Source organism: Gouania willdenowi, chromosome 18 (assembly GCF_900634775.1).
Source record: "Gouania willdenowi chromosome 18, fGouWil2.1, whole genome shotgun sequence".
NCBI classification, from domain to species: Eukaryota; Metazoa; Chordata; class Actinopteri; order Blenniiformes; family Gobiesocidae; genus Gouania; species Gouania willdenowi.
Window position 1 is genome coordinate 21,918,973 of NC_041061.1, and position 27,032 is coordinate 21,946,004.

At 39.3% G+C, this 27,032-nt stretch overlaps 1 protein-coding gene across 4 annotated transcripts in view; it reads left to right on the forward strand.

Annotated features, from left to right (window-relative positions):
* LOC114480087 (neurexin-1-like) overlaps positions 1-9,505 on the forward strand; it is a 577,574-nt gene extending 568,069 nt beyond the window's left edge. For 2 of the 4 annotated variants that reach the window (XM_028473906.1, XM_028473907.1), the window contains exon 17: positions 8,203-9,505. In XM_028473906.1, the coding sequence (XP_028329707.1) occupies positions 8,203-9,101 (899 nt within the window). In that variant the 3' untranslated portion in view covers positions 9,102-9,505. The remainder of the gene's footprint in view (positions 1-8,202) is intronic. The other 2 variants (XM_028473908.1, XM_028473909.1) reach the window with 2 other exon arrangements.
* Positions 9,506-27,032: the final 17,527 nt, after the last annotated feature.

Below are 27,032 nucleotides of genomic sequence, written 5' to 3' on the forward strand. Positions count from 1 at the left end.
TGGAAAAGCTTACAGCTGCACTGTGAAGGACTGACTCTCATTGACATGTGCGTCACGTCCCTTTGTGCTCAGCATTGAGGTGCAGCAAGGATGGAAAACGGAGAGTGCGTATGCAGGATTTCTGCCTTGCCAGCAAAGTAATTTTAAGGACATGACAGTAGTTTACATCCAAAAGCTTTAAAAATAACGCACACAGAAATCAGGAAAAACAAATCAATAACTGGTGTTCTGATTGCTTAATTCGTAGCTAAATGGAAATTGGCCACTTTTTTGGTCCAGACACTTGAACTGAAATCCTCACATAAAGTAGTGGTAGATGGTATTTACGTGCTTTTAATAATCTTAAACTATCAATGCAGAATAACACTAAGATCATCATCCTTCCATAATTTGCACATGGCTGTAGGATGATGTGGACTATGACAACCTACAGGGGGCGCAAAGCAACCTGAAAAACTCTTATATACACCCACAAACAAATTTAATCCCATTTATCTTTGACCCAACATGCTGCAATGCGCAAAACCTTTCCGACAATGTCACTGAGAGAGACTTTCCAGTGGTAATTTTAACCTTTTACATTTTTTTTCTCAAGCAAATTATCTCCTGATTCTTAATCTATGAGGCCTGCGCGACGTCTTCATCTGACAAAAAATGATCATCTCCAGTAGCTTTAAACACAAACACAAGCTGTGTTGGAAATCGCATACTAACGTACAACTCACACTAAGTCTGTCGCCAAAATTAGTACGTAGTGCATTACAATGAGATAGTATGGAAAGACTGAGTACGCGAGAAATACCCGGATGTATACTATCTAGGGATATTTTTCACACTAGTCATACTGAACCGCCCCATGATGCATTGCGAGCGGAATGTGAAATCGTCCTGGGACCGACTTCACGCTAAAAACCAAATGGTCTTCTTTTCAAAACAAAAGCATCTCTTCTTGTCTTCCATTGGTTTTTTACGCTTTTGTGAATAGGGCTCTTGTTTTGAAATCAACAGGAACTTTAGTCAGTAACACAATGGCGGGTCTCTGAAGATCTCTAAAATGTCAGCATGAAATGTGTTTACCGCAAGTTTAATGGATCAAATGACCACATGTCAATATTCTACTTGGTCACTTTTTCCACTTAAAATGATTTCAGAACTTTCAAAGATGGCGCATCAGTGGAGATATTTAGCCTCAGTGTACATCAGCTTTTTGTCGTTGTAGGTTCGAAATGCAACTTAAGAAATCCGAATGGTCATCATCCTAATTATACTTTTAGTATATAGTCGACAGTATATACTCATTGAGTGTATAGTGTGTAATAAGTTAGTATGCAATTTAGAATACAGCCACTGCTCCCATCCTTATATGTTCACCTGTAGAGCTTTTTCAAGAGTGATACTGCCCCCTATTGGACTGGAGGTTTAACTGCATATCAACAGAAGAAACAACGTGGAAGACAATACAAACATGCGTCAATTTTAATGACTTCTATTTACAGTAGGTTTATGTATGGACTACTCTTTTAAAGTATGGAATGCACTCGTTCAGGGGTCTGCAACCTTTACTCTACAAGGAACCATTTAACCTCATCTCACCTGGAATAAAGTCCTCCTGGAGCCAAAAAAATACCTTCTCAAGGAAGACAATATAGTGTATTCAATTCTATACAGTTAAAATTGTATAGAATAATGTTTGATTTAATTTGACTTGAATTATATTGATCACGTAAATGGCAACATAAAAACAGTTTAAAATAAAATAAAATAAAGTGACATCAAGAAATAAAACAATATCTTGCATCTTCAAATTCTTACACATCTCAGTTTACATGAACACAATGTTATATAAAGAAGATTTTTTTTTTAGTTAATGTATTTGAAAGGCTACAAAAAGTAACTTGAATTTGATAACACATGATCATGTGATCAACATGCTAATTACTCATTTCTTGCCACACATAAAGCATGTATATGTAACCGGCACATTGGTGGTTAAATTAATCTGTTCCCACACAATTAAAATCACTATTTTCTTACAGAATAGTGTTTTTGTTGGTTTTGTTTTCTTACCAGGGATTTAAAACTTAAGGTTAGTCACAGGTGCAGGAAAGTTGAGGGTCTGCAAATGTTGCAGGAGGTGAAGTTGGAGGGTCATTGCACAAGGTGATTTATTTTAGGTTAAAAAATTGTTATATCTTGGTTTCATTTGTCATTAATCATTAATAGCCTCTGTGAAAGAAAAAAAAAAAAAACTTTATTTCAATAGTTTTTTTTTTTTTTTTTTTTTTTTTAAAGCTATAGGGAGCCATTGCATAAAAGTCAAAGAGCCACATTAGGCCCCAGAGCCGCAGGTTGCAGACCCGTAGTTCAAAAACTAGAGCAGATATTACATAGATGATGTTGCATGTTCAGTTTTTGTTTTTTTCTTAATAGCTCGATTGGAGTATTTATTTGTATAGTCCATTTTGTTGATTTTATTGGATTTCACATTTGGTAATAGTAAAGAATGGAGGTAGGACTCGACAAGGCTTCCTTCCTCGTCGAACGAGTCAAATCTGTGTTATATAGAAATTGACTTTTTTTTTATTTCATAGTGACTTCTGTTCAAATTTGTTCATTCATTGTCATCATTTTATTATTTGTTCATTTGAAATAAATAATAAATAAATACATGAATTACTCTGTAATCAACTCTCTTCATCTGTTAATCTACCTTGACATGACCTCTGATCCCTTTCTCTCACTGCTCATCAGTCCCCAGGATGTAATAGGCACAATATCGGTTTTACTCCAACTTGATCAGACCTCTGTGAAGCTCCTCAATAATTCATCAGACGACACGCTATAGAGACAACCTGTGAATACTCTGCTGAGGTGGAGCAGTGAAAGTAAGAGAGGAATGACCAGCAGAGCCGAGCCGCCCTCGGTCGCCATGACTCACAGCCTCGTCGATAGGTCTGAGTGTCAGTTATTTGTCAGCCTGATGTGTTATCGACCTCCCCCGGTATGTCATCCTCCACAAGTAAACAGCTCCAGGATTACCAAACCAGTGTGTGGAGGCTCAAATTAACATCTCCTGATGCTATGTAAACAGTGCATCATCCTTTTAAAAGTTTAGAAGAGCTAAATGTCAGCGCCACTGGCCGTTGTGTTCTGCTGATGACGATGAGGATGAAGGTCAGGGCTTGGACCTTTCACAATGATTTCAACATTTACCATGGAAACAATATAAAAGAGAGGAGATAAATATAAACCTCAAAACAGCAACAACCAAAAACAACACAAAGCGTTCAAAATAAGAGAACAATACTGAATAGGACAACAAGAATGACTCCAAAACAACACAAAATAACAGCTGCATACAATAACAACAAAAACACACAAATTGACAGAAAAATGCACAAAAGTATTCCAAAATACAGCAAAAAACACCAAATGAGAGAAAACTACATAATGGGACTACAAGAATGACTCCAATACAACACAAAATGACATAATTGCATAAAAAGACAACAAAATACACAAAAAGCACTGTACACAAGTACCTAATAATGTAAATACAGATGTTTTAATTAACTAAATAAAAAAAAAATGTTCATTATTTTTACTTCACTTCAAACTTCAAATTATTTCCTCACTGTCGACATTGTTCTTCCGCAACTACACTGCCAGATTAATAAATCTGGCTACCAGGCTATGTTTACCACTAACTGTATTAACATATCCCTTATTCCGTCCACTGGAATTTTGTCAAATGAGTCTCTTTAGCTGCTCTCTCACCTTATTTCTGGTTAAATTGCATTGTTGGGAAAATCTGTTATTAGCGTGTTTTTTTGGTCTTTTATTTCAGTGTTGGTCTCGTGTTACTCGTCGCTCAGCAGGGAGTCTTCTGACTCACACTAGCTGTATCATGTTTTTTTCTCCCCTCGAGCAGTAGAATGCAACTGTCTTGTTTCCTTTTAATTACACTCCATTCTATGTCTTTCAAACCAGTCAGTGAGCACTGCAGTCCTTTTGTGTTAAAGAGGACCTTTTTATTGAATAAATATGCTCGAGGGAGACCAAGTGGTGTACTCTGCTGTTATATGGTAATAAAAAGGAAGTACAAGTTTCTCAAGAAGGTGAGAACAGAGTGTAGTGAAATCTATTGTCTGCGAGGGATTCAGTTACTCAGTCGAGAGGGAGGTGAAGAGTAGATGGTTCATAATCCAGACAGAATCAGTGTTTTTTTGTTTAAAAAAAGAAAAAGTCACTCATCCACGGAACATTAGCAGCAAATACAGGGTTTGTAAAGTGTTTCTGAAAGCCGTCTGACTGCACAGATTGTAACACCATAATTACATATTGTTGCAGGATCGTAACGCAGGCAAAGACCAATTGATTTTTCCATCTGCAACCTTAATCAAAGCTGAATTACAAAATGCTTCAACTCCAAACAGCATTTTTGCACAAAATATTTCATATGAATGTGAGCGGGAAGACGTGATCGGCGATGTAACAATGTTTTGTCAGAGGAGCGACGTCGACGCATCAGTATCCATCTGCCATGGTCTCATTTTAAGTAAATAGAGGGGGATGACTCACGCTGGCACGGCGTTATCATGTAGACTAAACAGGGCTCTGCTGCTTCAGCTGCTGAAATCAGTGAAGTCACAGTCAATCAGTCAGGCCCAATGTGGCTGAGTCGCTTTAGCTTTAACGCTCAGATGACAGTGGCACAATGTCAGAGAAATCCCCTCCCTTAAAAACAGACACACACGTACCCAGGGCATGTCTCTATGTGTATAATATAGTATTATTCAACCATTATCTGATAGTAGTGCAATATAAAGCAGTGATTAGGCAGGCAGATTCAGTTAAGATCAATAAAATCCTCCAAACCAAAACTCAAACTCAGCAGTATTTGACTATGAATAAAAAAAAGTGAACAAATACTATACCAAATATATTTTCAGTGGCCATAATTTGGTCACATGGGACGAAATCCAATCAGAACTCACGTGATCATGTGGTTTTCCGCACTGATCACATCAAATTTGGTCTGTGTGTATTTGCATTCATTAATACCATCCCATATCAGGTTGATCAATGGTAATTTAATCTTTAAAAAAATGCATTAACTCTATTTGCCGTATATTTTAGACGACTGTATCCATGACAGATTGTCAACTAAAATCCTAATGTCATTTAGTTTACTAAAAATTTACTTTAACTGAAATAGTCCTAATGACTACATTTTGAACTAAACTAAACTAAAACTACATTGTATTTTAATCAAAACACTATGACAAAAATGCAGTGAAGTTTTACCATTAAAACACACTTTTATTATAATGACCATTCATTGGGTAGCATTACTACCCCTCCCTGTCTGCAAGATACAAATGTTTTTCAACTTTTTGTTAAAAAATTATTCCATTAGTGAAGGAAACTAAATAAATGATCTATAACAGTGGGTGATAACCCAACTTAGGCATCAGAAGCTCTTATTATGAGCTACATTTATTCAAGGGTGCTTTCACAGCAGTCCTGAGCAGACGGGAACCAAATGGGTGAAAAACATCTGATAATTTGATCACCTTTGGTTCAGTTTGTGTTCGCAGCACACTTTTTTGATCCGCACCAAACAGCCTCTGATGCAGTTGCATGGGCTTTTTGCTAGAAGTCACAGTTACTGGAGTAGAGAATTGTCTGGGCAAACAAACAGAAATGAGAAGAAGGTCATATATTGGTCAAAGCGAGCGCGTAAGCACGCAGAAAACATTCAAAAATTGAGCAGCAACAATTTCATGTTTGGTTTCGCACCATAGCCGGTTCTCCTACTCACCCTCAATACCGTGCACTCTGCATCATTGACACGTTCATTGTTTGGTCAGAGCCGAGAGTGTTTGTATTCAGAGTGCACCTGAATTTTTCAAGATTTCGCAAATATTGCGTGTTTACACCGGCCCAAATGCAATGGAGTTCCTAACCAAAATAAATCCAAGAATGGTTCAGATTGGCTGGTATGAATGCATGCCTTACTCAAGCACGGCACAGTTCTGCTCACACAAGCCAAACAATTGGAACATTAGATGACAAAACGTTCCTGGGCAAGGCATGGGAAACTCCAAAACAAGTGATGAGATTGAACAATCAATGTCCAACTGGTTCAATTTGTCGACCAAAGAAGGTCTGACATATTTTGTTGGAGGGGTGACCATCACAAAGATCTATGCGTTTCCCAGCACCATATAAGTGACTATGGGGATTCTTTCTTTGAGAAAGAGTGTCTCGTTTGTGTCATCGTGGTTCTTGGCAGCTTTCCATAGGATAAGACATTATTGGTTACCTTTAACCGGATTCCATTGACTGAACACTCAGAGCTACATATGGGGGTCACAGGTTGCAGTATTTTAGAATGCTAAATGAGTTTTCAAATGGTTGAAACCTGTTAGATCTGGCTCATTCTCTGTCAGAGGGCTGGGCTTCTTTCCTTGTGAGCAGCCGCCGCCTGCGGATTCATGAAATAGTGCCATGAAATCCTCAGGCTTTGGTTGGACTAAAGAGCAAAGCAGAGTGATGTCGTGAATTCATTCTTTAAACAAACAATTCTTCTAAAATATCATCACAAGCCCTTCTATTAAAGATCAGGGTTGTGTTATAATCTACAAAAAAGCATAATATACATTACATGGCCAATAAAGTTGATTCTATTCTATAACGTTTTTCAGTGTAGTGACATCATCAAGAATTCCTATCATCACATGGTCAAACTTTTGCGATCAGTCAATCAGCCAAATACAGATGGTACTTACACACTCTGCCGTCCTCAAGCTTTCAAGGTGGAACCCAACCCTCAAATGCAGACCAAAAAGAATGTGACGTTTAAAGTGAAACCTAACCATAACCATAATGAACACTTGCACAAGACGTTTCAAAGTTTAAAGAATGACTAGGTTCTTTGTTCTTCACAGCTTTTACTTTCATTGTTTTATTTTAAGGCCTGTTTTAAAAATGTGTTGATATTGTGTGGTTGTTTAACTGAAAATGGGGGTGTTGTTGATGCTTGACTGAACCCAAGAATCTTTATCCCAAAGTCTCCCCTTTATGATATCGCCCATTGAACACCCACCCTGTCAGTCACCCTAATTCACCTCAAGTCATGATTTTATGCTCATGTTAGTATTTTTCAAGTGATGTTTGTGTTTACGCCCTGTTTTTCTACCCACCACCTCAATTCTGGAACAGTCTAATTCCCTGTGTTTTTGTTCAAATGTTTTTGACATTGACTTTATTAACAACTAAGGAGAAACTTTAAATAGCATGATGTTAATATTCTGCTCTTTTCCTTATTGTTTCACCATTTTAAAACCAGCTGAAATTGCTTCAGTTTTGGGGGAAATTGTAATAGGCTTGGAATATTGTCATAGAATGTGGAAATATGATTGGGGAGGGGAGTGATTTTTTCATGTCCTCAGTGCACTGCACTGGGAATTAAGAATGAGATGCATAATTTTACTGCAGCTGCCCCTTGGGTGAGCATTCAAAATGAGCTAAATAGGGATAAGGGAAATAAACTATTAAGTCAAAGGGGTGGTGGGTCAACGGGATTGGGAGTAAATACCTGAATATGTTGGTTACGCCCATAAATACTGAAAAGAAAAGATATCAAGTCGGGATTGGGGAGGTTGTTGATCACTATCCAAGAACAATCTTACACAGCTTTCTTTTTGTAATTTTTTTTTTCATGCAAAAATCATGCGGCCAATTTGTTGATGTAAGTGACCTGAACCTCGTGGTTTGCTATCTTATTTAACCAATTCACAGCAGAGACACCTTAGTGGTAGCGTAGCCAGCAAAGGTTAGACTAGAATGTAGTCTAGGTTGTGTAGTTTATTAGTTGTTAAGTTGTTCAGTGTATTCTATCATCTTGCTTATGATCCTGTGCTAGAACATGTGCAGTATAGGTCAGACTAAGGATAGAATTGAGTAGTTTCTTACTTATTGTATTGCATTTTAGAGTTAGCTAACATATTAACATTTTAAGTAGCATAGACTAAACTTGTGTAACTAACCTCATTTTAAGCTGTAGTTCTGTTCTAATACTCTAATATTACTGGTGTTTCTGTATCATTGATGTGTTTTCTTCTGTGATCTGTAGGTTGTATCTTTCTTTGCTGCTACCTAACACTCTCTTCTTCCACTGTCTCTTTCTTGTCCTAGGAGGTGAATTAGTGTTGCCGATAATAACGGTGGACTCCCTAGATCCCCCTTCTATCGCCACTCGCTACCCAGTAATGCCCCCGCCTCCTACCACCTATCGGCCATTCCTTACGCTACTCGAAACTACCAAAGAGTCTCTCCCCTTGCCCAATGGCCGACCCCCCTGCCCCCTGGATCAGGAAGATTGCGAAGATCCCATCGAGGTGTCTGCATTAGGCTCAGGGGAGATGACAGATGATGAGGATTATTATAAAAACTCCCCCCTGGTCACTGACAGGACTGTCCTACCCCCTCCCCCAGCAGTAGAAGGGGGTGCCCAGAACCCCCGTGACCGCCACTTCTCCCGCTTTCCCAATTCCCATCGCCCACCCCTTTCCTCCACCCCAACAGCTAACCCTGATCAGCTCAACCCACGCCTGAAGCCAGCCACTGGTGGTGGCGGCAGCAGTAGCAGTAGTAGCAGCAACAATATTCCTGCCGGAAAAATGAATACCCGGGACCAGGTTCTGCTTCCGCCAGCCCACCCCTCATCCGACCCAGGCAATCGAAAAGTACAAGGAATAACTTATCCCCCCAATTTCCCCCATGTTCCCACTCCAGACCCCACGTCTCCGGAGAGAGGGCTTCCTGGCGCCGTCGAAGTGCAGCAGTCCAGCAGCACCACAGGAATGGTGGTTGGCATTGTGGCAGCTGCAGCCCTCTGCATCCTCATCCTACTCTACGCTATGTACAAATATCGCAACCGTGACGAAGGATCCTACCAGGTGGACCAGAGCCGCAATTATATAAGCAACTCAGCCACACAAAGCAATGGAGCCCTGGTAAAGGAAAAACAGCCCAGCACTGCCAAAACAGTCACCAAGAACAAGAAGAACAAAGATAAAGAGTACTACGTGTGAGGGACAGACAGAGAGAAGACACACTCAGATCTGGAAAGAGATGAAAGAGAGGGAGAGGAGGTAGTTTCTGCAACAAAACAAACCATCATGGAAATTATTTTAACCTCAGTATTGTCATATTCTCAAATGCTTCTGCTAAAATCAGGTGGAGGCAGCAAAACCTTCGAGTTAGCTTAACACCTTGGCAATGCTTTAATGGAATTCGATAAAGAACAAATTTCTTACGATTGTTAACTAGGGTGTGGAGTATAGATGAGACAAGCCAACCACAGACTATAATTATGTTGTGCCAACAACAGTATGCCTAAAACAGTGAGCGACAGGTTTTTAGTAAACCTCAACTATCATAGATGATCATCAGTATTTGTTTCAATGAATATTCTCCACTCAGAGGCCAGCTTGTGGTGCAAATGTTGAATCAGTTCTATATATATATATATATATATATATATATATATATATATATATATATATATATATATATACATATACATATATATATATATATATATATATATATATATTAAATTAGGTTTGAGTAAGCAAATAGAAATTGTCTAAAGTTGCTCACCCGCCACTTTGCAGAAACACTGCGTCAAGCTCAGCTCTTCAAATTGTTGAGAGTTAAAATCTCTATTTGGATCTCTCTCGCTCTCTCTTCCTACTGTGCACCGTGTGTCTTTCCTTGTCTCCGGTCCCGAGCAGTCGATGCAACATTCAACTCTGCCGTGTTTCAAGCATGTAGTATTCATTTACGATAATGAGATATTAAAAACTGATTTTCTTTTTGTGGAGCATAAAAAACTAAATGAAGACTGATGACTATACCAACGTTAAACGTAGCAACTATGTGAGATACCAGTGCTCCAATCTAAAGGATGGTAACTAATACTTTTGGCAAATGAAGGAATTCTGCAACGCCAAACAAAAGGCCTTTGGTTGAACTTTTGTTTCAACAAATTTGTGTCATACAGTTTGTTGAGGGGGCCCTCAGGTGACCCCTTCTGGGCTAGTGGAGGGACTGTCATGTCTTTACAGGTAATGATCACCAAAAGAACAGAAAGAGCAATGGATGGACTATTTATGAAGATATGTATAGACGTTGCAGAAACCTATGGACCTACATTGTAAGCAAGTCCAAACAAGAGTTCTCCGACATGGCAAATATGGACTTTAGGCCTTTTGGAACGTCTGACTGGTTTCATCACCCGAGTCCCCTGTTCTCCAGAGCCCCATCCCCCTATCATGAACAAGTATGGCTGCAGGAATGCCGCACTGCAAGACTCAGTCACGTTAGTTTTCCCTTTTTTTAATTTCTTTTCTCCCAAGAAACGGGAGACATTTTAGGTCATTTCTGAAGTCATACTTCACTAGAGTTCCACCAAGGAGAGAGATACCTTATAGCTGAAAGAGAGACTTTGTCTTTCAACCCCCCTCCAACCTCTCTCTAGCCTGATGGACTGACAACAGCCACTGGGCAAAGCAAACTCTATGGAAAGAGTAAACAAACAAAGAGGCGGATGGCAGTTCACCGGAAGATGTACAACAGAACTCTAGTATTCCAATTTTCTCAACTGAAATAAAAAAAAGAAAACTGTACCATGAAAAGAAATGAGAAAACTGAAAAAAGTTTGTGAAATGTCTAAATATTTGACTTTCATCCCATTACTAAAAGAAATGTGTTTTCCATACTATCATTCCTGTTTGGATAAAAAATGACTGGTTCTGGGAAACCCAAATTTCTTTGTTACTTTTTTTTTGTAATCAAGCAAATGTGATTTGGGTTTTGAACACGTCACCCCATGTTCTGCTTTGTCTGAGTAGGGTATATCCGCTCATTCCATCCCTCATCTGACATATTTTGTCTTCTATTGGTTCTTTTCTGTATGTACTGCCAATTGTTTATTCCCCTTTTTTGTGTGCCGAAAAGCAGGTTCTGTCCACCTACTATGTTTTTATATCTGTTTCTGTCCATACTGTGAGAGACAGGATGGGAGCCGCATCAAATGATGGACAAATTCCTTTGATAAACTCACCATCATATTTGCCTGGTTTCTCTATCTCCATTTCAGACATACTCCTCCCAGTATCTTCCTGTTCTTTCTAAATGTTATTGTAAAGTGTTCCAGTGAGATGACTCTAAATATGTGTACATTAACAGAGGGAATACACTTGGTTATATACTTCTTACTAATTGCCTCATGTGGTCTTTTCATTATATCTTTGACATAAATTAGAGGCTTTGATTCCTAGGATGTCAAATATTAATTTTTGTTTTATTATTCAATATGACAAAAGGGTCTAACACTTACTTTCCAATTCCGATATCAACCTCAAAACATCATTTTCAATCAGTTTTTCATTATTTGCAAAAAAATACTACATCATTAATAGAAATGGGACAATAGACAGAGTTCAAAGGAGAAAAAAACCAGAAGAAAGCCATGCCCATTCACAATATCACAATACCACTTATACCATCAACAATAAATTTTGTTATTTTTAATCCATTCCAATTTTATTTATAAAGCACTTTGAAAAAATATTGTTGGGACAAAGTGCTGGACATGGTGACATCACATACAAATATATATATATAAAGTGCATTCAAAACACATAAAACACTGTAAGGCCCAAATATTAAAAACAATAAAACACACACACACACAAACAAAAAAGCAATCATACCCCCAGTCTACATCAAGTCAAGCTTTGAATGCCATCGGCCAAGGAGAAAAGACATGTTTTTTGAAAGAGTCTTATAAACAGGCAGCAATGAAGCCACCTTGATGTAAAGTGGCAGTGCATTCCACAGCCAAAATGTGTTAAAAGTATTTTCTTATTATTAAAATGTAAATAATTTCTGGACGTCCAGTCCCTTATGTCCTCAAGGTAGTCTGTTAAGACTGAGAGTTCTTCTTAACAGACTCTGCAAGTCATCTGCATAACAATGAAAAGGAATGTCATGTTTCCTGAATATAGAGCCGATGGGCACAAGGTAAAGGGAAAATAGGAGGAGGCCGAGAACTGAACCCTGGGGGACCCCATATGATATAATGGCAGTGAAGGACACACAATCACCGAGGCTAACACAAAAGTTTCTGTTTGTCAGGTATGATCGGAACCACTGGAGAGCTATTCCTTTAAACCCAGCCCATCGCGCTAAGCATGAGATCAGAATGTCATGGTCTACAGTGTCAAAAGCTGCAGTTAAATCTAAAAGCACAAGAACAATACAGTCACTGGATTCAAGAATATTTTTGATAGGCGTAATAACATTTCCAAGACACTCACAGTTGCGCAGTGAACCTCAATTTAGCCTACTGATTCATTATTTGATTGCACTCTTGAAAATTTGAAGGTCAAAAGCCATTAACTTGCTATGTATATCGTGATGAAGGATCCTGATGCCCAACTGGGTAATCAACGATGGAAACCATACATAATTTTTTAGGCCAAACAAATTCATTGTTGAATCTAGACAGTCGTATTTATATCAGGTGTAATGGTCACATTTTATGGCTGGTCAGTAAGCAACAATGACATAAATGGCTCCATACAAGTTTGATGAGACATAATAGCCTAATTTCATTGGCACAGAAATTCAGACTACTGCTGTTATTCTAACATTGTGAAGCATTATTCTTAAGGTATCAGAAATAGTATTTCAGACATTGTTACTGAATTTGAGGTGAATTTACAAGAAAACAAGATTTTATGCATTGCTTCCTGACAAGATGATTTCACTTTGCATGAGAGGATTATTGGATCAGTGTCTACAAGGTGTTTTAGACGAAGCTCATTCTAAAAATGTCAAAAAATTGACCAAATTACACTGAGCCATGATTTGAGTCGTGACAGCATTTAGAGAATGATTGCAGCTCTTTGCTCTAACAGCTTAAACATTTCGTTGAGTAGTGTACTCAGGCTACCCAGAGTTAGTTTACCAAACTTAACCACACACCCAAATGTAAAGAGGAAATGTTTGGCCTCACATTCATTCACATTGTGCTGCTACTGCAAGGTTCCTCTTGTTCCCTTTAGGCTGAAGGATCCTCTTAACTTTAATAATCTGCTAGGGCACAGCTTGACTTGGTTGGAGCTTTCCAAGAACATTTTCAACTTCTCTTCAAAGACGTGACAAATTTGGGATCTAATGCTGCATTCACACGAATGCGTCTCCTGCGGCACCGGACGCATCTGCCGCACAAAACATTCCTTTTCGCTTCATATGCGCATTTGAAGCAAAGCACCGCCCACCAGCGACACATCCAACTCTGTGAGTTTCACTGCCTGCTGAAGTAAGAAGCCGTGCTCCTTTTTCTCCTCTCATAAACATAAACCACCGGCAAAAAAAGCCGGTGTGATTAGTGGCTATTGCTATCGTAGCTCACTGCCGACTTTCAAAGATTGAAACTACAGAGAGAACTTTTACCTGCTACTGATTCTCCTCCACGCCAAATCCTTCCTGGTACGCTTTCTGTTATAAAGGCCGTGTCATACAGCTCCAGGTGGTCACACACAACTACTCCATAGTTGAATGGGTGAACAGACCAGTGCCCATGTTGACGGACTGACGTCATCATCAACAAAGACTCTGATTGGCTTTCATCATGCAAAACAGTCACAGGAGTTCAATATATTCAACTCTTGCAAATGTGCGAATATGACAAAAAATTGTGAGCGCACTTGAATGGCCAACGCTCTTGATGGGCGGATCGGACCGCACCGCCGCACAGGAAAGATTTCGCATCTATCCATTGTCTTTGTATGTAATCTGGTAGCACGAAAATTTTGTGACGCATTCGGTGTGAACGCAGCATTACAGTACAGTGGTGTATTGTTTGACCTAATGATGAGATCACCATCAGTCCAACTCCAGGAAGGACGTGAGTTGTGTTCTCCCAGTGCTGTTATTGTTACTCTGCTACTTTGGCTTCCTTATGTCGGGTAAAGAAAATGCAATAATAATGCATAGAAATGTAAAGGTTTATCTTTTAGATCCTACATTTCCAAACCTTCAAGCGTGAGCTTTTGTGTAAGAATTAGAAGTCCTGCTTTTGTGCCGAAACTCCATAACCGTTTAGTTCAATATGAGAAAAGGACAAAACAAGCAAACTTACAAAATTTTTGTTTGGGCACCTGTGAATTAAGTGTCGGGAAGTTTGTAAATTTTTCTAACAACCTTTTCCGTGTCTTCTCGACTGCTATTTACAAAGACCAACATAAGATATCTTGAGTTGGTCAAGACGAGCCACTGACAACTTTAACTTTGACCTATTACGGACAAGAGACGGACAGGCGATGGAACAAGAAGTTTGCGTCTTTGTATTAGGGTGAGGAACAAAAGGGCAACAACAAAAAAGTACATTTTAAGTGAACAAGTTTTTCAGTGTCATTCCCCAAACACATGTCCTGCTTTGCCTAATTTGCATCTGTGTTTCTATACTAATGAAGCCTATGAAGGGACAAATCCAGCACACACCTTGGATTGATCACAAATTCCCCATACCTGCTCATGGAAATCCCACACTCCTACCTAGTCTTTTGTCTTCTTGTTGGAAGTGTATGTCCTCAATCTCATTTTCCCACTATGCCTAGTGCTATTGCAGATGCAATCACTTTCGTTATAGTCAGAGGTGTTGATGAACAGCAGGTTTTCACTTCCAAAAATGCAAATTATTCACTGTCATCCAACAGGTGTTGCTTGACTGTGATTCTACGGTGCCTCTGCCTTGTTTCTTATTAGACATATTCTGCTATGTTTACAATCAAACAGATGTTAGCGTTGAAAATGCATCCTGTATTAAACTTACATCTAGGCTATATTGCTTACTGGTTAGCTAGTAATTATCAACAAGGTAAATTACCACCAGCCATCCTCGCACCATTGAGCATTAATCCTTTCAAAGTCGGTGTGTTATCACAAGTAGCTAAGGATATTTGAAAGCCTGTTAATGTTTAAAAACCGTTCAGTCATCGGGTTTTTCAATCGAACATGCAGCAATGTTAAGTGCTCTAATGGTGTAATGGTCCACTGGCTTTACACTTTCTGCTCTTCATTAAAAACTCATTATTCTCAATATATCTTCACTTTGTGTGTAGGATTTCTTTTCAATCAATGGCTTGGATTAACTGAGCTAACTGGGACTCCTTCAAAACATGAGGAAACACTAAGCACAAGATGTCCAGATATGGAAATGTGATTACTTGTGGTACATCTTCATAGTCTGACCAGCAAACAACACCAATTCATGAGCAATTATAATTATCCACTCCTCAAGGTGGATTTCACTTTTAATCTCTTAATCATACTGGTCAATTTTTTAGAACTTAAGCATTTTTTTATTTTACATTCCAACTCACATACTCACAACCCTCTAATCTGTGACCAATGGAATGCGAGAATGGTCAAGGATCATACCATTATGTGAAATCCAGAAGGGGGTAGATAGGCAAGGCAAGGCAAATTTATTGTATAGCGCATTTCATACATATGGCAACTCAATGTGCTTTACTTGATCAAAAAGTGCAACAGAAAACATTCAACAGCTTAAAATCAATAAGAACATTTTAAAACATCAGCAAAATCATTTAAAAATCATCAACAAACACATTACATCAACAACATGACCAAAAATCTCTCTCTCAATCATACGCAGTAGAGGAAAAAAGTGCCTTTAACTTTGATTTAAAAATGTTCACGTGTGATGCTGACTTCAGCTCTGCTGGCAGTTTGTTCCACTTCTTTGCAGCATAACAACTAAACACAGCATCACCATGTTTACTGTGAGCTCTGGGCACCCCTATCTCACCTGTGTCCATAGATCTGAGAGACCTGCTGGGTTCATACCTGACTAACATGTCACTGATGTATTCTGGACCAAACCCATTCACAGATTTATACACCAGCAGCGGAACTTTAAAGTCTATTCTGAGCTCTCGTTTTCGATTGGAAACAATCACTCTCGACTTGGTTTTCCTAATCTGCTCGAGACTTCAATTGCACTTGCCCAAACAAGAAGGACTTTCTGGGAAAACAAATCCTAGAGTGCTTAAAGTATTCCAAGGATTAACCGGTATGAACACAACCTTAGACATACTAGTCAGTGTAAATCACCGACATAATGGTCTTCTTTGTCTTCTTGATTGAGCTCCTCACAGGGATCCTGGCATCTTTTAGCCTAATTCCTACACCAGGTTGGCCATAACACAGCAAACTAACTATAACAAAGTGATCCATCCTTTGGTGCAATCTTGTACAGCCGGCACTCGACACACCACCAAAGCAGTCCATTACAAAGCCGACATCCATGGAGGGTTAATGGTGCATGCAGAGTAATTAATCCCCTCCCTCAGTCATCTCCATAACACCTGACTTCACCAACAGAGCCATTAACCAGTTGTTCTGACACCATGATCTGTAGCACACCACCTGTCTGCATCTCCCTCCCTCATACATATAGAACTACTGAAGCATCACAATCAAGAGGCAGAAGAAAAGCGCCAAAGCACTTTGAGGGAGGCAGAATTGTTAGAGAATGAAGTGACCTTTAATAATGCAGCAAAACAAACTGATTATTTTTTAGATTATCAATATAAACAACCAACACTCAACAAACTAAACTCGAGATGATGTACGTGTCGGAGGGAACCGTGTTGAGACGCCACAGCAAGGTATGGAGCAGCTTCTCCGAGTAGGAGTGCATCTCAAAAAGCTTAGTCTTCAGTGAGCACAAACGTGCAAGGCCATGGAGTGACGTTGGCAGTCTTGTGAAACTTTGATTTATTTGAGAAAGCAAGAAATTAGGAAACAGTTTTGGTCTTGAATCCTCACTGGATTCCATTCAACAGTCTAAAAGTAGCTGAAAAATGCAGCACATTTGCATCAATCTCAGTGATGAAACAGGCGTTTACAGTTGGAAATAGTTAACTGAAATTGGCATTTCCCGACAGGAAGAAAAGTCCCTAAGTGTTGAAAAATGGTTGTTTGTCAGAGACAGTGTGATACTAGAGGCGATTACAGTTTAGTCCATTTCTTCTGCTCCCAGAGGATAAAAGAGATCCCTTCACAGTCAAGGCAGACACTGTAACTCAAGTCTGAGCAGTGCCACCTCCACAGAGATTGAACCAACACGGGATCAAATCAAAGGCAAGGTCTGAGAATATGGAACCGAGGTTAGGGAAGGTAAAGAAGAAAGAACGACTGCACTACTCTGGATTGTAAGGTGTTTTCTTCAAGTTTCATCATTCCATCTACTATCCAACTGAGAGCTGTACCCCGAGGTAGCTTTTTCTGTCTTCACATCGATCTATAAAGAATGTTGCATGGATACGATAACACATCAATAGTCCAGGGCTGAATCCGATGACCTACATGATATCAATGCTCATCCTCGCAGGAGTGAATTTCCTTTTCTTTTTTTTCCCCCATATTCATTCAATCCAAGCCATGCCAAAGAAACCCTATACATCCAAAAACAAAGTGTGCGTATCACTTTGCCACAGGCAAACAGCTTAGCTTACACAGGAACTGTCCCATCACTCGTAAACTCCATGATCCGCAGCAACGTCCTCTCATCAGCATCTGTGTGCACGTTAAGGGTGCATGTGAGTCCGCCCCAGACACAATAAGGATTATTTTTGCCTCTCACTGAGCAAAATCTCAAGCTATGAACTATACTAAGTTATTACCATTGAAGTACTGAGCTTCAACTGCAGCTTCACCACTGTTGTTTGAAGACACGCCAGTATCTTTGGGCCAGATTTTAAAATGATCAGCTTTAATGTCCAATGCACAAAGAACCACATACATGCAATCTGTTCAAAACTTCAATTAACAATGTTTAGATCTTTTACATGGCCAAAACATTATTTAAGTTAAAGGGTACCTGTTCTAATCGTGTATAAAGAAATGTGTTTAATGTTACCAAATCATGTGCATATTTATCTTTTAAAAAAAACTTACTTAAAGAACTTTTATTGCATGATTTCATACTTTAAACTACAAATCCAAATGGACCATGTTCAGCTGGATGTGCAGTCTTTACATTACACCTGATTTCTTTCCTTTTCCTCCTTATTCAGGTTTTTGTAGAACTTTTTTCCACAATTTCTTGAATGAATATGAATATGGACAGCACACACATGTGTTGGAGCTACTTTTGATGGGTCTGGAGTTGTTGCTAGTTCTCTGACTAAATTCATCAGAGATCGCTCTGCAACATGGGGTGAGAGAGAAAGTGGACTTATAGGAAACATTGAAGTGATTTAGGAGTGAAATTTATGTGAAAAGTACCCATCAGCAAAGCCACTGCCAGCACTAACGCAACTGCCCAAGGTCATTACAACTTAAGCATTTGAAGTGAGCAAAATGGCGGCGACTATCTCTGCTGGTCAACCAGGTTTTTCGTTATCCTGGCTGCTCTAGAAGCACTTTTAAAGAAACACACTTGACTAAACTTATAGTATTATAAATGCTCTGTTGATGGAGCTTACAGTTACATTTCTACATCATTTTTTTTTTACCAACTATTTGCAGGATTGATTGCAGTTGCATTGGTTCATTACAACACTGCTTATCCAATGAACACAAGTGAAGCATAGCCCAGTGGTATGAAAATTAAAATAAAAAAACTGGTTCAGGCAGCTAATATAACAGAGTAAGGCCAACCTCAGAAGCAAACAAAAGCCACATCACTACAGCAAGCGGTAAAGTCGACAAGGCCACTGTGCTACAAAACACTGCCATCACTTACACAGAATTTACTTTATTAAGTAGTGAATGTTACATGAAATCAATGCTGGTTTTTACATGCTAAATGGATGTGATTCATTCATTATTTCTCCGTGGTAGTTCTTCAGGTTTTGTAATATACTGCTGGTCACAAGTTATGGGGAGGGGGTGTTCTCCTCTTTTTGCGAACCATAAGAAAACCTACTGTTTACACAAGTGAGAAGACAAAAGAAGCTAATGGACCTAAAACTGATAAATGTATTGTTATTTCACTACTTCCAACTGAAATGCGCCAACTTTGACTTCCGTAAGTGAAAGTTTATTATATTATTTTTCATGTTTTAGTCAGCTGTTCATGTTCCAATACATTTATTGTGACAGACACAGATTAATAAAGAGAACCTGCTTGTAATGAGCTTATAAATAATGTTGGCTTTAGGGTACGGAAGAGGGATAAAGTCTTCTCTTTGAAAAGTACATGGAGAACTGAAGCTGGGAAAAACCATCTCTGCTCCCCGGACCATCAGCACTGGTTCTCCTCAGGGCTGTGTTCTTTCTCCTCTGCTCTTCTCCCTGTACACCAACAGCTGCACCTCCTCTCACCAGTCGGTCAAACTCCTGAAGTTTGCAGACGACACGACCATCATCGGTCTCACTCTGATGGAGACGAGTCGGACTACAGGTGGGAGACAGACCGGCTGGTGTCCTGGTGCAGCCAGAACAATCTGGAGCTCAACGCTTTAAAGACAGTGGAGATGATAGCAGACTTCAGGTAAAACCCAGCCCCCCTGGGAGACTCTACAGTGAGCTCTGTGGAGTACTTCTGCTTCCTGGGGACCATCATCACCCAGGACCTCAAGTGGGAGCTGAACATCAGCTCCCTTATCAAAAAAGCTCAGCAGAGGATGTACTTCCTGCAGCAGCTGAAGAAGTTCAGTTTGCCAACAAAGATGATGGTGAACTTCTACAGCTCCATCATCCAGTCCATCCTCTGCTCCTCCATCGCCATCTGGTACGCTGCAGCTACGGCCAAGGACAAGGCCAGACTGCAGCGTATCAGCCACTCAGCAGAGAATTGTGGCTGACTCCTCCCACCCCGGTCATAAACTGTTTCAATCTCTCCCCTCTGGAAGGAGGTTTCGGTCCATCAGGACCAGAACCTCCAGACACAAAAACAGCTTCTTTCCCTCTGCCACCATCCACATGAACACACCTCCAGTCACCCACTGAACCCCCCCCACCACCACCCGATCACCACCTCCATGATGACATTATCTGCTGCACTGTATATATATATATATTTATATTTATCCTATTTATCCTTTATTCTCTATCCTTTATTTATCCCTCATCCTTTATATTTATCATTATTATCATTATTATTGTTGCTGGGTTGTTCTTTGTTCTTTGTTTTTTGTTTTTGTTTTGTACAGTCCTAAAAACTGTACTTGGCCATTAAAACATTTCTGATTCTGATTCTGATTCTTTTACTGGCCTCTGGTACATAAAGCAGCATGTCTACCTGTTTAATAAAGGAATCCAACAAGATATTGTGAGGTTTTTCTCTCTACCTTCTTCTCGGATCTTTTCATTGAACAGCTTCAAGGAAAGATGACGAGAGTAATTCTATTTCTCAACGCAGTTTATTCCTGCAAACAGCTCACACGAGTGAATATCAGAAGCAAGAGTGTGTCTAGAGAATTGGGAGTAAACATTTTATCTTCTTGGGCTGGGTGTACCCCGTACAATAGTTTGTTTGGTGCAAGATGTTTGGGGCAGTTATCAGTCACACCACAGTCCAACTGCTGCAAATGTGATTTCTATGCTTTATGTGATATCAACAACATGTGGGTGTTGAGTCATAGTGACATGCAGCTAAAATGGAACAATGCAATGTTGCCATGTTGGCTATATTAACCCTTCCTATACAACTGAGGGAGCAATGTCAATTGCCAATTAATTGCTGTGTTCCTGAATAGTTATTGACCACAAGAATTTGATTGTTACTATCCTGCAATGGATTCACAATGGCTGCTACAATCGAGAAGAGAACCGGCCTGATTTGGACTTTTACTCTGCAGACGACCAAGTGACATGCATGCCATGGCTTAGACATACAGTATCATCATTATAAAAGTCATACAACTTTAAATGACCAAACAAGCACAACTCCACAGGGCTTTATCTACTTATTTTCGATCAGATTGGGGTAGGATGTGTGGTTTTGTTTATTAAGTGGCATAAAGTGTCCGTCCGATGCAGTGGATCAGAGTTTATGTCCCTTGGCACGTCACATACTACATTTCTTAAAAATTACATGCTGTAATTGCTCAAGGATAATGTGTTTCTATGTCAAGTAAAGAATGGCCAAAAGGTTATTCTACTTCTAGAGCTCTAGAGTAAGTGACGGAAAGCACCTACGAGTGTTTGATCAAGTGCAGCCTTTACAAACCTTAAATGATGCTCAGATTGATGTTATATTTCTCCTTCCATTATGGCCCTACACCTCTATTAGTGTGATTCTATCAGTAGTGTCATTTGAAGCCTATTTCACATCAGGATCCACGTTAGGACCGAGTTGGTCTCAAGTGGGGAAAAACTATGAAATACTGTCATTTTAATCACCTGCATGTTGCCATGATTGTTGTAATGTATACAACTTCATCACTTAGAATGTGCAATGCTTTCATTTACATATATATCTGAACAGAGCTACAAGGTAATGTAATAATAACTAATGCATCAATCTTGAGGCCCTGGCTGCTTTGCTTTCAAGCAGTCATTTTGATCTTATTAATGATAAAGTAGGCCACAATATTGGAGAAAAAAAAATCCCTTGAATATAAACTTAATCAAATTATGCTGAAGGAGGGCAATTACCTAAAGTGATTCTGACAGCTCTGGACTAATGTTAAAGGTAATTTCCAATGTGAGAAGAATTATTCTTGTAACTTCCCGCACTGTTTGTCCGTCCGTGAGTTTTAAAAAGATTTGTTGTGTTTTTCAGATTTTTTTTCTTACGGTGTAATTGTTACAAAAACCAGACCCGTTTCACTTTCAAAAATGATAATTCTGGTTCGGTTTCGAAAGGCAAAGGCGGGAACAGCACAAGATGGATTCTGTTGTTTTTGAACACCAGGAGAATCCATCTTGCAGGCAAGGTTAGCTGCTGAGAGGGGAGCAGCTGTTAAAAGAGGAGGAACGAAGTAAAGATTCTATGCAAAGTAATTTCTATACTCTCAAGGAGTTATTTTGTTTTCCAACCTGTCCTTGCTGGCTGAAGTTGAACACATTGCCAAACGGGACTTGGCCATTAATGGTTGGGATCAAGAATCCAGAGCTAACATTTGAAACTATTACTACAATAACCTAGGTTGACAATAATATCCTTTAAATCCGAATAATAGGTTTAAAAAGGAAAAGGGATTGAGAAACCAAATCATTTAAAAGAAAACTGCAAAAATATTTCATTTTCTTGAAGTGATATCGGAAAACTGTTAATTGTCTTGTGAACTGTTTTTTTTCTGTCTTCAGTGTAAAATAATAAGTCAGCAATTTAAACTTATTCCATGGTTTGTGGTCATTAATATACTCTACGCCTATCACTGCTCCAGTAGTCAAACCTAGCACTGACCGTAGTACACTGTTACTACTCCAGAGGTGTTACAGGATTTGTTATAAAATTCCAAATTTGAAGGATTTACTTTGCATTGTTCTTTATTACGAACCACAAAAGTTCAAAATGATTGCTTATAATAGGAGTGGGTGATGGTATCCATGTCACTAACTCCCATTTTTGCACACAGTTATGTTTGACTTACAAAGGACAGAATCTAACAGGACGATCTGAGTCCTTCCTCAATGGCCACGGTTCCGTGTTATTATTTTATAATTCGTAATTAAATAATATGAATTAAATCGTTCGGAATTAAAGTGTTCTGGTTTGTGTTTACATGGAAATAGTAATTCTGAATTAGGTTTAGATGGAAAATAGGTTTATTTGGCTTCATTCAATTCTGCTTTAGGTCTGGGGGTTGAGAAGGCTCTCATTGGACCGGGGACGAACGTAACATATTCACGTCTATCGGGAAAAACACACAAACCTTTTATTTTTGGCTACAACATAAGAGACCACACATGAGAACTGTTTTCACCTTTATTTTGATTGTAGTTTTGAGGCAGCAGCTCGATGATAACACACGGTTTCACTTTGGTCCACTGAGCAGGAGAAGGAGATAGGAACTAATAACCGGTAAGTAAATCCCAGTAAAACTCCAGAAAACAGTAACCAGGAATAAATAGTTGCTCCCTGGTAAAGATAGTAGCACTAACAACTGGTACAATGATGATATTACAACCTGTGCATACAGTACGGGGCCACATTTACTCCGTCTCCGGGTCTTAGTACCACCCGTCCGATGAAGCCTGTTCCGTTTGTTGATGTCTGTGTGTGTAATAAGTCAATATGTCCGTGTGAAATTCCGCATGTTTATGCTTCCGCCCATCCACTCTTCATTATATCCATGTCTTTGCAGGCTCTTATTGAATAAATAGTCTCGGCTTTAGACCGGACGGCCATCTTGGATTATGTTGTCACCAGTGTGTCATTGTGACTGGCTGAGCATGCGCAGAACCATCGGAATTAACTTAAAGCAGAATTAAACGTTTACAAGATATAGGAATTCTTTAATTTGGAATTAAAATTGGAATAAACAGGCTACCTATATTGGATTTAAGTTTAATTCGGAACTACAGTTGCATTAGGAAATAAATGTTTACAAGGTCAGTTTAAAGAGGAAATAACTTTTATTCTGAATTAAAGAGGAATTAAGGCTCCCATGTATACGTGGCCATTGTCATTGAGTCATGTTCCTCCTGCTGGGTACGTTTGTTCACGGTCATTACACAGTCTTTCAAATAGAACAGAGTCAAACCATCCCCTGTCTTTTCTTTTCTCTTCTGTTGTCTTTTAAACGACTGCTGTGTAAAAGTAATTTTACCAACACTCCATGCAGGTTTCTCACTGCTCTCTCCTGCTAATCAGACCTGAAAGGTTTGTAAATCAAGTATTAATTATTCTAAAGGTCAGATTCTCCATCGTCTCTATACCTTCACTTGCTTGTCTGTACTTTTTTACTTTTTTATTTCTTGCTTTCTGTTCCGGGAATTACAAGAACTATCGTATTGCTTGAAGTCAAATACGGATTATTAAAACACGATTTTGATGCCTTTAAAATTACCCAATTATACTCAATGACCTTGGTTAGATCATAATTAAAATTTAATTAAAGTACTCACTGCTTCCTGCCATTGAATATAATCCTTTTGTCTAATTTGTTAACAGTTAAACAAGAAGAAGAAGTCGCACGGTAGTTATTCGCTGAATATCATCCCATAAATCATTGAACCTAAAATAAGCATAAAAAAAATATTCTCAAAGTAATTTTAATAAAACAAAGCTACCTTTTGAATTACATTTTGAATACAGCAAATTGCGATTAACGCACGTTAAAATTATTAAATTATTATCTGTGTTAATAAGATAAAAATGTATTATCTTTGACAACTATATTATATTGAATATTGAATAATTACATTATTAATCAAATCAAATTATTGAGAATCAATAAATCGCCAAGAGCTTTTGATGGTAGAAGGAGATTGCATATGCCCCCCCACCAAAAAAAGTGAGCACCCCTGCCTTAAGTATTTCGGGTAATCAGGGAGATGGGCTGCACCTGTGAGAAAACAAAGGAAAAAAGAGAGAGAGAGAGAGAGAGTTACACATTATCTCTGCTTTTAAAAACCTACAACGCAAGGTGCACAATACCCAATAAAGGGCTGTGACTTACATACAGACATGCTAATAACAAAATAACTCAGGAACTACAATAATACTATCTATTACTAAACATAAACAGATACTATATATCCACAGACTGGGTCATGACATTATGCAGCAGTTATTTTTTATCCCGTAACTAAAATGAATGAAAAATAATAATAAAACAATGAATTGATTGATTACAAAAAAAAAAAAAGCCTGTTGACACAGCTTAATTTCCAACCAATCTGTAGCAGCATTTGGCCTGCAAGTGTTGTGACCAAAATATTTAATCCCCTTTGCAAATGAACATGTTGGATTCAAGTGTGGGCAGTCAGCATGTGGACGAATGACGCTCTGCATTAGCATTTGTTTGACAATTTTAGCCTTGAATGTGTTTTCATGCTGCAAAACCAGGCAAGAGAGCATTTGGTCTTGACCTCACACTCCTCCTCCTTTGTATCCTCTCTCGGTCTCTTTTCACATATAAGGCGTCACAGTGTTTAGACTAATCGACAGCACCTCTTGGGCTCCACACAAATAGAGCCTCAATTTACAAGTCAAAGGCAAATGAAGAGTTGTGTGTGAATGGAACAGAGCTGGAAGATGGTGAGAGAGGCTGGTGATGATTGGAGTGGACACCATAAACAGTGCAGACATAGGTGGACTTTAACATTATTGCCGGGTGGCCAATTAGATATTGGACCGTCTCAAGATTCGTGCCAACCACGTGTGTAACATATATAATAATTGCTGCACTACCATACATGAACTGCTGGGTGCAGTGTCACTTCACCATTTACATTGTGAAGAAGAATTGCGCAACAGAAAAAGAACCAAGTTACTTGACTCGAGCACCAAAAAATAACTTGTATTTTTAAAAGTGTGTATATTTTGTGCAGTCACTGTGTTTTATGGCACCTAAAATATTTGCCTATTATGTACATTATATTAAGAATTGTATTTGTATTTCAATTTATGAAAACTAATGAAAAGTTTTGACCACGCGTGGGACAATGCCTACTCTGCCCCCCATAACCTCTTTTTTCTATTCTACTGCTTCATGTAGGCGAACACATGGTGTTGAAGCATGCATTCAAACTGTGCTGGCACGATACTGCGCAGTGGCTCCGCTAGGATTCAATTTCATAGTACGCACAGATCCCAAACCCCACTGCCTCCACCAGATGTGTGACCCGCCAGTCCCTGAGCAGCGCGGCTATGAACAAGAAACGATTCTAATCAATTCCATAATTCAAAGTAGATTTTTACTCAACGAAAAAATGAAGATACGTTACGGTGACGGCGCACCAGGTAGAAACACATAAAAACAAATACACACTGTATAATAACAATAGCGTTCCGGAGGTATGTTTTCGAATGTAAGCGACGTACAGGCGGGCAGACTGTGGATTTTTTTCAGTCGTTGTACTCAGCTCCAGCTCGAACTGTGCGACTCAATCGCAGAGCCCGAATGTGCGCAGCTCATGAATCACGTTCTCACACTATACGGACCAACACTCTGACACGACCTGACTGCTCAAACGGTACGTCCATACCAGTGGGCGTGCACTGTAGCTGTTCCTACTCAACGTTCTTGAGGGACACTTCCATCTTGCAAATTTGGCGTCATTTAGAGCCAGAATCTGTGCAGTAGCGTCCGGCAAGAGGAGCCTCGCCCATTTAGCGTACTGCCCGGATGACTTACGCTGCCCAGCTACACCAAGAACTTAAGTTCCTTTCCCAATGGAAATTCTACCAACATCTTGTTCAGATGATCAGATCATAGAGGTTTGTACTAGTAGCTCAAAAAAGACGAGTGCTGAGTATTTTAACTTTACAGTTTGACCGACATCCCATCCATTATCATTGAGGAGGCGGGGATTATGACCTATACTGCAGCCAGTCAGCAGGGGGAGCTCTAAAAATAAAAGCTTCACTTGTCCCATCCATCTTTTTTACAGTCTATGGTCCATACACGACACGTCGGGGTCTTGTTTGCGAAAATGCAACAAACAGATTAGAAGAACTCTGAAGCGTCCCCATTAAAACAGAAGAGGAAGAAGAACCCCGAAGTGGAGAGACACTCGCAAATCTCAGCTTTAAAAAGGAAAAGGCGGCGATGTTATAGACCAGAAACTAGTTGGACAGACATGGGCAGTACAGTCCATCAATTTTACAGTGGTCCTACGGTGTTTGCGCACGCGCAGTGTTAGAGTTTGAGGCAAACCGGTTCGTGACACTGCTTCAACAGCGCGATACCCTTTACGAGGAGCGACTAGATTCCAAACATGTTTGATTTTCTTATGACCATACGATTGCTGATCTGGAGCTGGTCATGAGGTGTTAATGGCTTCTCGTGACCCCATGT